At 36.7% G+C, this 17,550-nt stretch overlaps 1 protein-coding gene across 2 annotated transcripts in view; it reads right to left on the reverse strand.

Annotated features, from left to right (window-relative positions):
• Positions 1 to 13,482, reverse strand: part of LOC149133058 (uncharacterized) — a 96,785-nt gene extending 83,303 nt beyond the window's left edge. Inside the window, exons 1-2 of one of the 2 annotated variants that reach the window (XM_089360897.1) lie at positions 12,816 to 13,482; positions 11,761 to 12,399 (exon numbers count right to left, since the gene is read on the reverse strand). In XM_089360897.1, coding sequence (XP_089217023.1) covers positions 11,761 to 12,170 — 410 coding nt within the window. In that variant the 5' untranslated portion in view covers positions 12,171 to 12,399; positions 12,816 to 13,482. The remainder of the gene's footprint in view (positions 1 to 11,760; positions 12,400 to 12,815) is intronic. The other variant, XM_089360898.1, reaches the window with a different exon arrangement.
• Between the last annotated feature and the right edge of the window lie 4,068 nt (positions 13,483 to 17,550).

Here is a 17,550-nt window from a genome sequence, read left to right on the forward strand (position 1 = left end):
CCTCGTGCCAAAATGTGAAATTAATATATATACATACATATAGATTAAAACCAAAATGAAAAGGCAAACTGTTTGGCAAGACTTGACAAGGATATTTAATTTAGATTTAGATAAATAATAAAAAGGTATACAGAGTGTATACTTATTAGTTTGAGTCACCTGATGAAAACTGCTCATATACTTTATATACATATTTATATATACATGATAAGCTTTCAAACAATTTCCATCCACCAAATTCACTCAGAAGGCACTAGTCAGCCTGGGACTATGGTAAAAGGCACTTAACCATCTTTCAATCATCTGTAGCAATCTTCTTGTTAAAGCATAGCAGTAAAAGTACGAATTTCTTTATGTCATCCATTTCACTACCCCCCCCCCCCCCATTCCCTTTATTGGTATATTCACATTTTGGTGTAGATGATGATATCATACAAGTGTTACAAAAATACTCTAAATTGGTTATTTTACAAAAAGTTGCTCCATATTCTGGATTACTTTCTAATTGAAATACTAAGACAGTGTATTTCGTAAGAAATATGTCACAAAAGGATTAAACAGAAATGATGCTGAGAAATGTCTACAAGTTCGAAATTCATACATAATTCTGAGTGATGGTCATGGCATATATAAATACAGGAGGGAAATGTATTCAATGCCTGATGCCATTTTATATATTTCCATCTCTTGCTTAGAGCCAATAATTTCATGGTACAATGAACAATACAGAACTTTCAATAACAAATTCTTGCCATAGACATAAAGCCTTTAAAATTTTCAATAATGAAGTTGCATCTTCACTCACACACAAACATACACATGGATGTGTGCATGCAAATGTGTTGTGTGCATTTTACAGTGCAACGTATATGTATTTCATAATAAGTATGTATGTAAATGTGTATGTATGTATGTATGAGTGTGTATACATACATTATAAATGTCTAGTATGTGCCTGTCTGTAAATATGTATCTACGTATGCTTGTATGTATAGATATGCATGCATATATTTATACATGTCTGCATGCATTTACAAGCATGCATGCATATGTATATGTTTAACAAAGCAGCAGAGAAATATATATGTTAATGATGGCCAGTTAGGTCAGCTATTTAGTTCCAGATGTTAGAGAGAGCATTCAACTCAACTGGCAGAGTGATTTTCCTTCTTTCTGTTTTTGCTATGCCAACACAGCTTATTATAAAAATAAATCAATTTTATCAAGTCAGCTGGTAGACTTAAGAATATAAAGGTAAGGCTTATTTCCTATTTTTTTTCTTCGTATTCTTCTTTGTAAATGAAAAATCTTATTTCCATTTCTGTTTCTAGTCCAAGAACTGGTACATTTCATCCTACACAAAGCCACCCAAGGGAGTTTTAAAAATCACTTTTATCTTACTTGCTCCACTATACCAACCAAATCTCTCTCTGTCTCTTAACATTTTAGCATTCAAACTGGCTATATCTGGCCCAAATATTCTACCTGTTTAATGTTAAAAGTGGCCAGATCTGGCATCTCACACGTACACTACAATGTAATTCTAAAGATAAACAATCACCATATTGAAAACTTGAAACTACAAAATAATGCACGCTTAATTTAAAATAAAGTGAGTGAGGCTGTGTGGTAAGAAGTTTGCTTCCCAAACACTTGCTTCTAGGTTCAGTTCCATCGCATGGCACCTAGGACAAGTGTCTTCTGCTCTACCCTCAGGCCAACCAAAGCCTTGTAAGTAGACAGAAACTAAAAAGAGCCCATTTTGTGTGTGTGTGTGTGTGTGTGTGTGTGTGTGTGTGTGTGTGTGTACGTGCCAGCGATTGTGCTCCATCATTGTTTGACAACTAGTGTTGGTGTGTTTAGACCCCTGTAGCTTAGTGGTTCAGCAAAAGAGACCGATAGAATAAGTGTCAGGCTTAAAGAAAAAACGTACAGCAGTCGATTTGTTTGACTAGAATTCTTGAAGGCAGTGCCCCAGCATGGTCAAAACCTAATGACAAACAAGTAAAACTTGAAACATAAATAAGCATTACATTTGACAAAGTAACAAGAACGCTAAAGGTTTAAACATCACTGTTTGACCTGCTCCAGGATAAGAAATGAAATCTCTATTTCTTAATAACTTTCAATGTCAACCCACCTGAGACTGCCAACAATAAAGCACTTGTATTTAAATTAATACTTCAATTAAAATCTCATTATGATATCATGAAATTCTAGTTGGCCAATAACAGCATGATGTAGCTATTTCATAAAGTTATAGCTATTTTATTAAACCACTTCAAAAATTGGTATTGTATTGAAAAATCTGGTTGCTTAGTCATTAAAAGTTCAGTCAAGAAAGGGTTAACCCCTCAGCATTCAGACTATTCTGTCAAATGTAATGCTTACTTATTCACATTGTTGTAATTTAATCTGCATAATCTCACAGCTCTGAGATTCTGATGACATTGGTTATTCTTTCATTCTTTTACACATTTCAGTCATTTGACATGTGGCCATGCTGGTGCACTACTTTAAAGGGCTTTAGTCAAAGAAATCGACCCCAGGATTTATTCTTTGTAAGCCTATTATTCTATTAGTCTCTTTTGCTAAACCACTAAGTTACAGGGACATAAACACAACACCACTGGTTGTCAAGCGACTGGCAGGGGCAAACATAGATACAAAGACACACACACACATATATATATATATATATATATATATATATATATATATATATATATATACGATGGGCTTCTTTCAGTTTCCATCTACCAAATCCTCTCACAAGGCTTTGGTTGGCCCGAGGCTATAGTAGAAGACAGAGTGCCATGCAGTGGAACTGAACCATGTGGATGTGAAGTAAGCTTCTTATTAGCACACAGCCACATTGCGGAGTAGGTGTGAGATGCCTGATCTGACTGGTCTGAACATAAAGCAGGTAGAATATTTGGGCTGGATATGGCCAATTTAAATGCTAAAGGATTAATGAATGAACTCTCTCCTAGCCAAACACACACGTACATACACACAAAATAGTAACATCAGAAGCAATAACCTGAACAGCCAATAAAAGAGCAAGGAAGCCTGTACAAGGTCACTCAACCTGCCAGACATATATAAGCTTTTGTCAAGCACAGCAAATCTAGAAGTTTACAGATCAATGTGTACATTCTTTTTCAAGACAGTATGGTGTAACTGAAGTATGTTTGGTTGCTATTTCTGACACACCAAGTGATTACATGCAGGTTGTTGTAAAGTGACTGCTAATATGCATAATGTGGTAAGTACAATAATTCTAATTAATGAAGACTACACCTGTATCAAGGAAGGATAAATATTGTTGAATAATGTTTAAATTAACCAAATAAAATCAAGAGACAACTCAAATCTTGGAAGAAAAAATGAATTTATGAAATGCATTGCTACTCCACAACCCCAATTAATTAAAATCAGAAATAGATAATGTAAATAGAGAAAGATTAGTCCATCCTTAGAAAAGTTTGGGACGACTCCATACATGTTTCAGCCTTGAAGCTAAAGTATATAATTCATGCTTCTACCAACTGACAGAATGAAATAGAAGCACACAGGGTGGAAAGCTGGTAGAATTGTTACTACATCAGACAAAATGCCTTGCAGCATTTTTTCTGACTTTACATTCTGAAAGCAAATTTCAGGGAGCTCCAACCTCTGCTGGTAACAAAGTGAAAGGTAGATTGTATGATGCATGTGTGCAAACAGTTATGCTACACAGCAGTAAAACATGGGCTGTGACAGCTGAGGACATGCGTAGGCTTGAAAGAAATGAAGCTAGTAATGCTCTGCTGGATGTGTAATGTCAGTGTGTATATATGACAGAGTGTAAGCAACTTGACAGAAAAGTTGGACATAAGAAGCATCAAATGTGGTGTGCAAGAGAGACGACTGCACTGGTATGGTCATGTATTGTGTATGGATGAGGACAACTATGTGAAGAAGTGTCCCACCTTAAAAGTGGAAGGAACTTGTGGAAGAGGTAAACACGGGATGAGGTGGTGAAGCACAACCACTGAACATTGGACCTCATAGAGGCAATGCCAAGCAACCGAGACTTTTGAAGATAGGCTGTGATTGAGAAGACCCAGCTAGTCAAGTGAGATCATAGCATAACCCTTCAATTGTCGGGCAATATGCTGTGCTTGAGAAGACCTGCTGAGTCAAACGAAATCGTAGTTGTGGCCGATGCCAGTGCTGTTGGGGGGGGGGGGGGGACAAACAAACACACAAACATATATATATTCTTTTGTTTCAGTCATTTGACTGTGGCCATGCTGGAGCACCACCTTTAGTCAAACAAATCGACCCCAGGACTTACTCTTTGTAAGCCTAGTACTTATTCTATCAGCATCTTTTGCCAAACCGCTAAGTTATGGGGACATGAACACACCAACATCGATTGTCAAGTGATGGTGGGGGACAAACATATACATACACACATATATATATGTACATATATATATCTACCAAATCCACTCACAAGGCTTTGGTCGGCCCAAGGCTAACAAGGAACAATGTGGTTGGTTAGCAAGCTACTTACCACACAGCCACTCCTGCGCCTATACATATAATTATATATATATATGTATGTATGATGGGCTTTTTTCAGCTTCTGCCTACCAAATCCACTCACAAGGCTTTGGTCAGCCCGAGGATATAATAGAAGATACTTGGCCAAGGTGCCACGCAGTGGGACTAAACCTGGAACCATGTGGTTGGTTAGCAAGTTACTTACCACACAGCCACTCCTGCCCCTATATGTATATATATGAAATATATAGCAAAATAATGTCAGTAATCTAGCACAATCTATTTCAAGGTTGGGTAGCCAGCAACTAAATTGCTGGTTCCTCCTATTTAATCACTTTATAACTGAAATTATTTCTGAATGCTGAAAAGCTCTTTTGAGTTATGAATGGTGACAAAAAATATTTTATATCAAAAAAGTGTTACGCAGAGAGACATTTGTCCATATATATATATATATATATATATATATATATATATATATATATATACCATCGACGGTATAGGGAAATTACAGCTGCCGACTTCAGCTGTTTATGATTGTTGTCAGTATGTATGTATACATGTATGTGTGTTGACTGCAGCACCAGAGCACTTTAGCTCTTATTTTTAGCATTGTAGGTGTTTCTTACACCCTCTGTCATTTTTAATGACAATTATAATTTTCCTTTTTGGTGTTACATTGCTAAACAGCTGCCTAATTTGATTTCATTCTCTTTCTTCATCTCCTTATTCTTTTACTCCCTTCCTCTATACTGTCATTTCATCAATATATACCCTTTTCATTTTCCCTACTTGTCTCTGATGGCAGAATATCCCATATGCTAGGATATCCCAGAAACAGCTGTAAGACTTGGAATTTTTTCCAATAATAATAATGTATATGACTTGAGATGTTTGCCTTGCCTTGGAAACTATATATTTATATATATTTTAATCTTTAAAGCTCAATTTAATTTTAATTTTTTATATATTGATTTTAATTGAGTTTTTACCTGTAATTTCGGATTTTATCCCTAATATTATTATCATATATATATATATATATATATATATATATATATATATATGACATACATGCATACACACAAACATTCAAAAAGAACTGAAGGAAACAGTTACCTACCCATAGAAGATGAAACTCCATGTTCTAATACAACACACAAAAGAATCGAAAGAACAAAATGTATCAAATGAATTCTCTAGCTAAGTCTATGACTTGACATGAACCCCACAGAACACCTGTAGTTACAACTAGATATATATATATATACACACACATATAGCTGTCGTCGTTTAACGTCCGCTTTCCATGCTAGCATGGGTTGGACGATTTGACTGATGGCTGGTGAAACCAGATGGCTACACCAGGCTCCAATCTAATTTGGCAGAGTTTCTACAGCTGGATGCCCTTCCTAACGCCAACCATTCAGAGAGTGTAGTGGTTGCTTTTACGTGCCACTGGCACAAAGGCCAGTCAGGCAGTACTGGCAACGGCCACGCTCAAAATGGTGTATTTTATGTGCCACCCGCACAAGAGCCAGTCCAGAGGCACTGGCAACGATCTCGCTTGAAAGTCCTTACACATGCTGCAGGCACAAGTGCTAATTTCCCCAATACAATTACAGAAAAACTTGGCACATTGCTGTACTCAAAAAGACATGCCCACTATAATAGAACTGAGCTCCTAAAACAATGGCACCATGTAAAATTATTGGTATTGGTGCCAGTACCACGTAAAAAGCACTGGTGATGCTGTCATGTAAAAAGCACCCAGTACACTCAGTAAAGTGGTTAGTGTAAGGAAGGGCATCCAGCCAAATAAACAAAGCCAAAATACACTTTGGAATCTGGGGCAGCCCCTAGTCTTGACAATTCCTGTCAAGCTGTCCAACCCAAGCCAGCATTGAAAACAGACTTTTGATGATGATGATGATGATGATGACGATATAAAATATCTCATTTACCAATTTCAGAACTTACAAATTCTATGCCAAAAATGTTTTGCTGATCTTATGGAAGCTAACAGAATGTTACTAAAGAATTAATTGTTGAACCTTAATGGTTCAAAATATGGTTTGCATTCCAAATTTCCCCCAAAAATTTCAACCCAGATGCTGATTTGCCTCTTACATGTCACTGAATGTGGTGATTGTATGGCAGAATCAGTGGAGCATTGAACAAAATCTTTTGTGATATTTAATTATATTACTTCATTCTTTTGAGTTCAAATCCTTCTCGGGTCTACTATGCCTTTCATCCTTCAAAGGTTAATAAAGTAGAAACACAATGGCTGACTGTAGTTGGCTGTTTCCAGTATGGAACAGACAAATAACTGAAAACAGTAAAAGATAATACTCATTTGATTTTGTGTCTAATTTTTCCATGCTAGCATGGGATACATGAATATATTATTGAACAATGTTTCACAGCCAGATGCCCTTCTTGTTTGCTAAGCCCATTTTTCGAGTAAGGGATCTCTTATTTCACACATCTAAAAAAGGTGCAGAGTGAGCAGATAGTTTGTTGATAGACATAACAACAACACTACTTGCATGTCTGCAACTGTCATAAGAGTGCAAATGTAAATGAATACAGACATGAACACATATACATACAGGATGGCTTTCTTTCAGTTTCCATCTACGAAATTCACTGACAAAAGATTTGGTCAACAAAGGGCTATAGCAGCAAACACTTGACCAAGGTGTCATAGAGTAGGACAACTCAAAAGTATGAAGATGAGAAGTGAATTATGCTTAAGCTCAACCACCCAGCTATGTCAGTGCCTCGACACAACCAAACATGCATGTAAGGATAGATGGTCAAATGGATGAGCAGACATGCATAGATATATTATATCCTTACCAATGTGGAGGTGCAATGGCCCAGTGGTTAGGGCAGCAGACTTGTGGTTATAGGATTGCGGTTTCGATTCCCAGACCGAGCGTTGTGAGTGTTTATTGAGCGAAAACACCTAAAGCTCCACGAGGCTCCTGCAAGGGATGGTGGCGAACCCTGCTGTACTTTTTCACCACAACTTTCTCTCACTCTTACTTCCTGTTTCTGTTGTGCCTGTAATTCAAAGTGTCAGCCTTGTCAGACTGTGTCATGCTGAATATCCCCGAGAACTATGTTAAGGGTACACGTGTCTGTGGAGTGCTCAGCCACTTGCATGTTAATTTTACGAGCAGGCTCTTCTGTTGATCGGATCAACTGGAGCCCTCGACGTCGTAAGCGACAGAGTGCCAACAATCCTTACCAACAATCATCATGCATCTGTCTGTCATTTCCTCTTTCATACCTTTCTCTATTATTACATTGACTTCGTAATAACCTCACCCAATTCTATTTCATCATTCTCTTTTCGACCAATGTCTAGGTCATGTTACTTTTATCTAATCTCATTACCATACATCACTCTCTTTTTTATCATCCTCTTGCTCCAATCACAGTGGGTCTCTTCCCACTCAGCTGTGTGATATGGAACTCAACAAATGAATAGAGATAACACAAGAATAGGAAACTCTCTCTACTCTTGCCAGGGATGAGTCAACCCACTGGCACTATTGAATGGAAACAACATAGCAGATATGACTTTTAAGTGTTGCCAGTGGCTGTACCAACCTCTCGATGTTGGTGATATGATAAAATGCATTTAGTCCACATTCTAAGTGGTTAGAAAAATGAATGTGTGAGAGACTTGGTCACAGATATGAATTAGCTGTTAAGCCTCAGGTCTTGACCAAAGATCAGAAGTATTCCAACCATGATCATCTTATTTTTAGGTATCTAAGACTATATATATATATATTATATACCATTTTGAGCGTGGCCGTTGCCAGTACCGCCTGACTGGCTCCCGTAGGATTTTCGAGTGAGATCGTTGCCAGTGCCCCTGGACTGGCTTGTGCGGGTGGCACATAAAAGACACCATTTCGAGCGTGGCCGTTTTCGTGCGGGTGACACGTAAAAGCACCCACTACACTCTCTGAGTGGTTGGCGTTAGGAAGGGCATCCAGCTGTAGAAACTCTGCCAAATTAGATTGGAGCCTGGTGTTGCCATCCGGTTTCACCAGTCCTCAGTCAAATCGTCCAACCCATGCTAGCATGGAAAGCGGACGTTAAACAATGATGATGATGATGATGATATATATATATATAATCTAAGGTATCTTTTCTGTTTGAGATATCAAAAGGTGTTGTTTAAACTAGATTTAGTTTTATTTTTCACAGAACATGCAACTATACAGAACCTTCCAAATTATTGTCCATGAATCTAATGATTTGATTACTATTATATAGAACACACAAAAAAATAAAATAAGTCCAAGGGCATAAGAGATAGATAATTTGCTATTGGCTAAAAAAAGGTTAATAAAAGAAGCAAAATAAAATAAATTTGTGTGTGTGTTGTAAAGAGGAAATGAATGGTATTTCAGACAGAGCCTTTCCTTCCAGACTAAAAATTCTCCAAAGATGGGCCTCAACCAAAACATCGCATTACTTCTACTGTAGGCAAATTAACATTTAATGAATTTTTTTAGGTTGTGGGTTCAACTGAAAAGATGTTATGTAAAAAATCTGGGTTGGGTTGCAGAGAAAACTTAATTCACCAATGTCTCAGAAATTGGTTCCAAAATCTTCTTGGAACGTTACTTGCAATAGACTTGCATCCCGCCTAGAGTGAAAACTAACTTTCACTTCCATGCTGTGAAGTGACCAAATAAATATATGAAACATACAGTTGTAAATTGAACAACACGCACATAGGCGTACGCATATAAACTACCCGCGTATATAAATATTTATGGGCAACAGTGGGGGATGACAATCCGAACAGACTTTCACATTAAATGCACGAAATCAGGTTCACTGGCGAATGAGGTGGGGGCTATAATGTAGAGAAGTTGTGGAACAGGGTGTGGCAACCTGGTTAGAAATATCGACAAGCTAAAACATTGAACTAAAGAGTTGTAAATGTATTCGTTGTGTGAATGCGAGGAAACAAATATGTTGGACCGTGTGGGCTTGTAAATAGTATGGTATATGTCCAATATGTGACATGTGGACAAATTAGTAACTTTACAGTGTCGATATGTTTGTTAATAATGCTGATGCTTTCAAGAACGGCACTGTCAATTCTGTTAGGCGAATCAGAAAATACCAGAATATGTAGAAAACTTGTGTTTCTTTGATGGAAAATGCAATACGTGCATCCATGTGACTGAAAATAATTTTAATATTTGACTACATATATATACAAACAAACATATGAACATACATAATATGTGTGTGTGTGTGTGTGTGTGTGAGTGTAAACCTTATTTAGTATATCAGTATGCAGTGAATTGAAAAACGGTTGGAAATTGCTGTTTTGTGTTGTGATTTGTGTGTATGTATTGATGATATCTTCATATAGGTAACACATATGGGTCTGTTGAAACACGCTGTGAGGCGGACGCGTAACGAACCGATTCTACAATACACAAAATGCAAAGAGAGATTTGGTGTGTTAGAACTAAGTTGTTTTGGCAACGAAACAAGTATATACAAATTTACTTTCATTACAAAATGCATTTCATACACGAAAATCATAAATTTCCCGGTAATTTTTTTTGATGTTTCCGATGGAGTGAGTCACTAATTATCAACCTTGTCATAGGTGTTTGTTCCACAAATAAGGACTTCTTTAGACACGGCAAATCATTTTCGTACCACTTAAATTTATTCTAGATACAAGAGGATCAAAAAGTAGAATCGACCGCTGGGTGGGGCTTGAACTCAAAATGCAAAAACAAGTGGTCGGATACTTCACTGTCTTTGGCATTTTACTATCCTTCCCTACAAACAACATTGAATGTTCTGGTTTCTTCGTTTATGGGGCATGTTCTTAATGATGCTGATGTAATTTAGGGACCCTATATTGTGGTTGTAAGTTGCCAATAACGCTTGTACTAATGAGGACCCAAGAGATTTTTATGTGATGGTTCGTCTTGTTAAAAATAGCAGCTGAATTTCTTTTAAATCCCAACCTATCGTTTATACTTGCAGAAAAAATTTAAAAAAAATAAAAAGGGGGGGGGAGCTATGACAGAAACGTATTTGATCGTAAATCTACTAACTGAAAGTAAAACAACAATCAACATTTTTAAAAAGTAACAAAAAGGAGAAAAGAAACATCTTTAGGTTATGAAACGATAACATAAGAATTATCGATATAATGGTTTATACAGAGATAAAAAAAAAATTCTTTCTCAAACTGAATTGTTTCTCGTAAAATAAGTAAACAAATCGTGTATATATCGTGACCGGTTCGCTTTTTATGAATACAGCCGGTGTTTTAGTCCACATCGATCCTGATGCTCGAACAGGCCATTCCAGCTGTGACCATACAATCTTTTAAGGCTTATGTAGATAAGGTGGACTACTACATTGTTTTGTGTGTTCTTTCCTAATTTGAGGCGGTAGGGCTTGATCTGAGGGAGATAAAAATTTTGGCTGCTATTTCTAAAAAGTAGAACAAACTTTTTCTTTTATTCATCCTTTTGTTATTTATTTCCAACTTAAGTCGATCGAGCACGCCTTCATTAAATAGCATTCCAACATTCAGCATCCCCTATTTGTGGAAGAATCATAACAAGATTCTAAGACACATTTAGTGAGGCGGGGACGGGGCAGAACGTTAACCAGTATTAATTTTACCGACTTTGAAAGAATGAAAAGTAATATAGGACTTCGGTGAGATTTGAACACAGAACATAAGTGGGGGAGTAGCTAAATATTGCAAGAAATGACCCTCGCCTTACCAATTCTGCCAAGGCAGAGCCCTTATAATAATCGTAATAATGATCTTATTTTTAAATTGGCATAAGGCGTGAAATGTATCGGGATGGGTATAGTCGATTATAACGACTCTACAATTTGACTGGTACTTTATTTTATCGACCACTGAACAAACAAAAGGCGAAAGTGATCTCGGCAGGATTAGAAACCACAACGTAACGGTCACAAGTAAATACTATAAGACACGTTGTTTTATTTTGTATTGACCATAAAGGGTCATGATATTGGAGACAATGTGGGGAAGAAATGTAAATATAGTTGGAGATTAATGCCTTAAAAAGAAAGACAGAACCACTAATATGAAAACAATGACAAAGAAATAACAAAATAATACATAGAAATAGTATCTCTGACAAAACATACCTGAGCGATTTGACTGCGAAGTATATGACCACGATGGATGTAATAGCTATCAACACGTACAAAGTCCTCAGTAGCATGCCTTTGTTTTTTTGAAATCGGTCAACAATGTGATGAAAACTGGACGTATGGCTGTTGTTGACTGTGCCATTGTTGCATGAAGAGGAAGAATTGGCACTGTTAGATGAAGGTGAACAGCTGGAAGAGGCTGGTGGGCTCAACGTGGAAGATGATGTTTTTAATGTTGTTGTTGTTGGTGTTATTTTTTCTGTGACTTGCCTGCGGAAGATTTTCTTTGATTGTTCTAAACCGTTTACCGAAATGGAATTGTCGGTAATAAGTATTGCAGACAAAATCAAAAACACCGACCAAATCGAACAGAAGCAAATATTGTTTGGTAATAATGCATACATCGTGGCAATGTGCGTATGTATTTATATAGTCGTATGAATTTATATTGTTTAATTTGATAATTAAACAATTTCCGTTTTATTTGTGGTTTCTTGTAGTTTTCCTGTAGACATTAAACGATTAGGTGTTCCTCACACTGATGTGTTTGTTATCCAAAACAAAAACTCGATAACCAACAATGTTAATATTAATAATTTCTTGCATAAGCTCAAATAAATAAACGCATCACATCTATAGAAAGGGGAAAAAAAGAAAAAAAAAATGTTCAGATAGGAATTACTGAAAGTTAAAAGACTTCCTGATTCTTATAGAACAGAAAAAACCCAAAAAAAAATATTATAATATACAATTACAATTATATATAAAAGAAATGAATAATCTCAAGAAAACACAATAATAATCATAATAATAAATGATACAAATCAAAGACACCACTAATAACCGATTACAATGGTAAAATTATGAAATACTATATACTCGTATGTTTGTATGAAGTCTTTACTAATTAAGTACATATGAATGTGCGTAGTGTGTGTGTGTGTGTATATATATATATATATATGTGTGTGTGTGTGTGTGTATAACACACCTGTGTATGTCGTGTTTGTATTACAAATATATATTCGTATAAAAATAATACATCTTACGTTTTCTTTGTTTCCTCGTGTAAATCTTAATTAGTATTAAAATTGCAAAAGCAAGATTATTGTAAGACCAATAATAATAGGTTAATATACTTATAATAGATACATATATATATCTATAAAAAAAAACAACAAATAATCTATACCACCCACCGAGACCAAGATTAGAGCCGACGTAAATATAGGAAGCAAGGAAAGAGACAACTGGTGAAAATCATGGCTCGACTGTGTTTTGTTTGTTACGATAATCACTTTCCTCCCTATCTACACACATTCTCTCTCTCAAACTCTATCTGTCTCTTTCTCTCTCTTTCAAAACACTCTTCTCTTACTCCATCTCTCTCATATTCTTTTATTATTCTCCTTCTCTCTTTTGCTCCTTATTATTTCCCTTTCGCTTTCTCACACTCTTTTGCTAGTTTCTTATTCTTTCCTTTCCACCTTTATTTCTCTCTCTCTCTTCACTATTCTGCTTTCTCTTTCACAACAACGTTCCCTCCCTTTTTAACATTATTCTTTTTCCCTCACACATCACTCTCTCACTTTCTTACTCTGTCTTACTAACGCGCTTTCTTCGTATTTTCTCTATATCTTTCTCTCTTTTTTTTTTCACTTATATCTCGTCATAACGAGAAGACAACGTGATTAATATTAAAAAAAAAAATGAAACAGAAACATGTTCGTCTTATTCCGGCAATTGTCGTCAATATCCGGTGAAAGTAGCCTTTCACTTCCCGTTCCACGTTGCTAAATAAATTCCACGTGAGTTTTCGCGGAGAAAGGAAAGAAAGGAAGACAGAACTAAATGCTTTCATTTTCTCTATCGTTTTCTTTCACCAGAAGACGTCGTAAAATCGTAACTTTTCACGACTTCGTGTTGTTCTTTTAGTTCTCAGGCATAACTTTCTATTGTTTATTTTGGTTGTTCATAACAACTAATCGATTCTCAATCATATAGATACCTCCTCTCCATATTATTTTTCTTACGTGTCAATATACTCGCAGGCAAACACCTGCTAACTGATGATACTCGTTTACATTATCTATACACACACACACACTCACAAAAACACTCAAACCTTCAGTCGGCCAAACACACCGCCCGCTTTTAAAACCCACACCTGATCTCAGGGAACCTTTAGCCATGTTCGCTGATTAAAGTATGCGAACCAGACACCTGCTTCCCTTCATATTCACATCTATTTATATATTTCCTACATATGTTCATTCAGACAAGGCCTAATCTCACCGGCTACAGAAACCGAAAGTTCTGGTCTCTCTCTCTCTCTAAATGTGTGTGTGTGTATATATATATATATATATATATATATATATATATCTCCACATATTTATAATTATAAACTGCGGTTTAAACAATAAATTACCTGCCTCTGGATACCTTCTAACGAAGACGGTACCCACACAAGTAATTTCCAGGAGTGCCTTCGGATTTAACTATCCCCTGGTTGCTTAGATACTTCAGACTACCCCTGAAATATTGAAGCAATCCTATCATTTACCTGTATATATATATATATATATATATATATATATATATTGATAGATATAGATATATTTATATAGAACGTGTACACACACACGAAGAGAATATCAAGCTGACCAGTTTGGTAAATTTCAAATTAAAAATTATCGGACTTCTTTCTTCCTGTCCCGGAACTTTTTTTTTTTTTTCTTATGTGTGTTTGTTTCACTTTTGGTTTACTTGATATCGCCACCAGTCTGGGAGTGAGGTCTGCAAGGTCTATTGGGAACTGCTTGTCATCATCACCTGATTAATTTTATAAAACGAACACTCACTGTCACGTGCTCTCACACACCCTATAACATCCACGTTTTAATTTACGTTACAACTTTTAATTCCTCCTACCTCGACTTTGCTGTTTCATCCATAGCAGTTGAAATAAAATATCAATTAATTACTAGTATTGAAATATATTTGAGCACTTTTTGCTACCGGCCTTGCCCTTAACTTAGCAGACACTAATTGGTAAGCCCTATTGACAGCATTCAACTAGACGGAAGAGGTGGCAAGATGTAACTTAAATGATAAATAAGTGTTCTAAAGGTAGAAGCTGCTGTGAGACACAGACCATTTCTTTCACTAGAATACAACCTTCCTAGGGAGTGGACAATATGGTGGGGAAATATTGGTCTCAAATTTTGGCACAAGGCCAGCAATTTCGGGGGAGGGGATAAGTCAATTACATTGCTACCAGTGCTCAAATGGTACTTATTTTATCAACCCCGGAAGGATGAGAGACAAAGCCTACCTCGACAGCATTTGAACTCAGAATGTAAAGACTAATGAAATGCTGCTAAGTATTTTGTCCAGCATGCTAACAATTCTGACTCCTCATCACATTATGGTGATGAAGTATTACAATGTATAGAGCGAGAGCTAGCTATTACAGTTATTTGACAGGCCTGGAAAGAATAGAACTGTTACAGCAGTGGTGACACAGTTAAGAAATTTGCTTCCCAACAACATGGTTTCAGGTTCAGTCCCACTGCATAGCACCTTAGGCAAGTGTCTTCTACATGTCTAGGCCAACCAAATCCTTAGATTTAGTCTTTGGAAACTGAAAGATCATCATTATATATGCATTTTCTGCGTTAAATGGAGAAGTGGTGATGAGTGATAATTCTGTAAATGATAACAATAAAGATAAGCTTAAAACTTATAAGCAATCACCGTGTATTGACTGAAGAAAATAGTTTAATACTGGGGCATATAAACCCTTGATGGAATACAAGGGGTGTTGGCTTGAGTCCTATGCATACCGACATCCACTTTTTCCATTGAGGGCTTTATATGTATATCATCATCGTTTAACATCCACTTTCCATGCTGGCATGGGTTGGACGGTTTGACTGAGGACTGGCAAGCCAAGAGGCTGCACCAGGCTCCAATCTGATCTGGTAAGGTTTCTACAGTTGGATGCCCTTTCTAATGTCAACTACGCTGAGAGTGTAGTGGGTGCTTTTTACGTGTCACCAGCATGAGGGTCAGTCAAGGGACACTGGCATCAATCATGCTCAAATGGTGCTTTTTACGTGCCACAGGTATGGCAGCCAATCAGGCAGCACTGGCATTGATCATGCTTGTAATGTGCTTTTTACATGCCACCAGCACGAGAGCCAGTCCAGTGGCACTGGCATTGACCATGCTTGAAAGGTGCTTTTCAAGTGCCATCAGCACAGGTGCCAGTCAAATGGTACTGGCATCAACAGCAACAGCGATTTTAATGACGCAATAGGTCTTCTCAAGCACAGCACATTGCCCAATGTTTAAAGGGAACTCTTAAATGGGCTGGTTATACAACACTGGCCTAGGCCGTAACTACAATCTCTCTTAGCTTGCTGAGTCTTCTCTAGCACAGCTTATCTCCAAAGGTCTCAGTTGCTTGTCATTGCCTCAGTGAAGCCCAACATACGAAGGCCATGCTATATATATATATATATGTGTGTGTGTGTGTATAAAGCACCCACTACACTCTCAGAGTGGTTGGTGTTAGGAATGGCATCCAGCTGTAGAAATCTTGCCAGATCAGATTGGAGCTTGGCACAACCTACTGACTTGCCAGTCCCCAGTCAAGCCATCCAACCCATGTCAGCATGGAAAACGGATGTTAAACGATGTTGATGATGAAATAAGAAAATAAATAGGTGCAGGTATGGCTGTATGGCTAAAATGTTTGCTCCCCAAACACAATGGCTTCAGGTTCAATCCCACTGTATTACAACTTGGACAAGTGTGTTCTGTTATGGCCCTGGGCCAACCAAAGTCATGTGAGTAGATCTGACAGACAGAAACTGAAAGACATTCCTCATATATGTATATGTATGCATATATGTGTGTTTGTATCTCCTTGTCTTGACATCATGTGATAGCTTGTAAATGATTATCACTGTCATATATGCAGTGTCCATTTCTAATTTTCTGAGAGAAAATGTCTGGCCATGGGAAAATATTACATTGTTTGGAAGCAGGTGAAGGTTAGTGGCAGAAAGGGCATCTAGCAATAGAAAATCTGCTTCTATAAATTCCATCTCATTCATACATGCATAGAAAAGTAAGCATTAAAATGATGATGATGTTGACAACAATGATGATTTGCTGGTGATGAATGACATTAGTCAAGTGAGAAACTGAGGATAAGAGGTTTATGAGGTTTTCTAATGTTTTTGTGATGTGAAGATGAGTTGTGTGAAGTGTTCTCAAATGGAAAGACAGCATGTTAGCAAGATTGAAGATGTCATTAGGAGGAATGTAACCTTAATAACATAGACATATTTGTTATTGATGTTAAGGAAAAGAAAGACATAGAAATATTAAACTGAGAGGTTTATGAATTAAGAGCATCAATGGAATGGCAAAGAACTATCCTAAATGGAATAAATATGGCGGCCTACTGTTGAAGTTAGCTTTAGCATGGTTTTTAACCCTTCAGCATTCAGATTTCTTTGTCAAATATAATGCTTATTTATTCAGTGTTCAGTCCCCCACTGCTTGGTACCTTGGGCAAGTGTCTTCTGAGCCTTATGAGTGGATTTGGTAGATGGAAACTGAAAGAAGCCTGTTGTATGCATATATATATATATATATATATATATATATATATATATATATATATATATATATATATATATATATATAAATATATATATAAATATATATATAAATATAGAGTATATACAAGGAATTTTTGTCCACTGA

Source organism: Octopus bimaculoides, chromosome 12 (assembly GCF_046866305.1).
Source record: "Octopus bimaculoides isolate indiv1 chromosome 12, ASM4686630v1, whole genome shotgun sequence".
In the NCBI taxonomy this organism is placed as follows: Eukaryota; Metazoa; Mollusca; class Cephalopoda; order Octopoda; family Octopodidae; genus Octopus; species Octopus bimaculoides.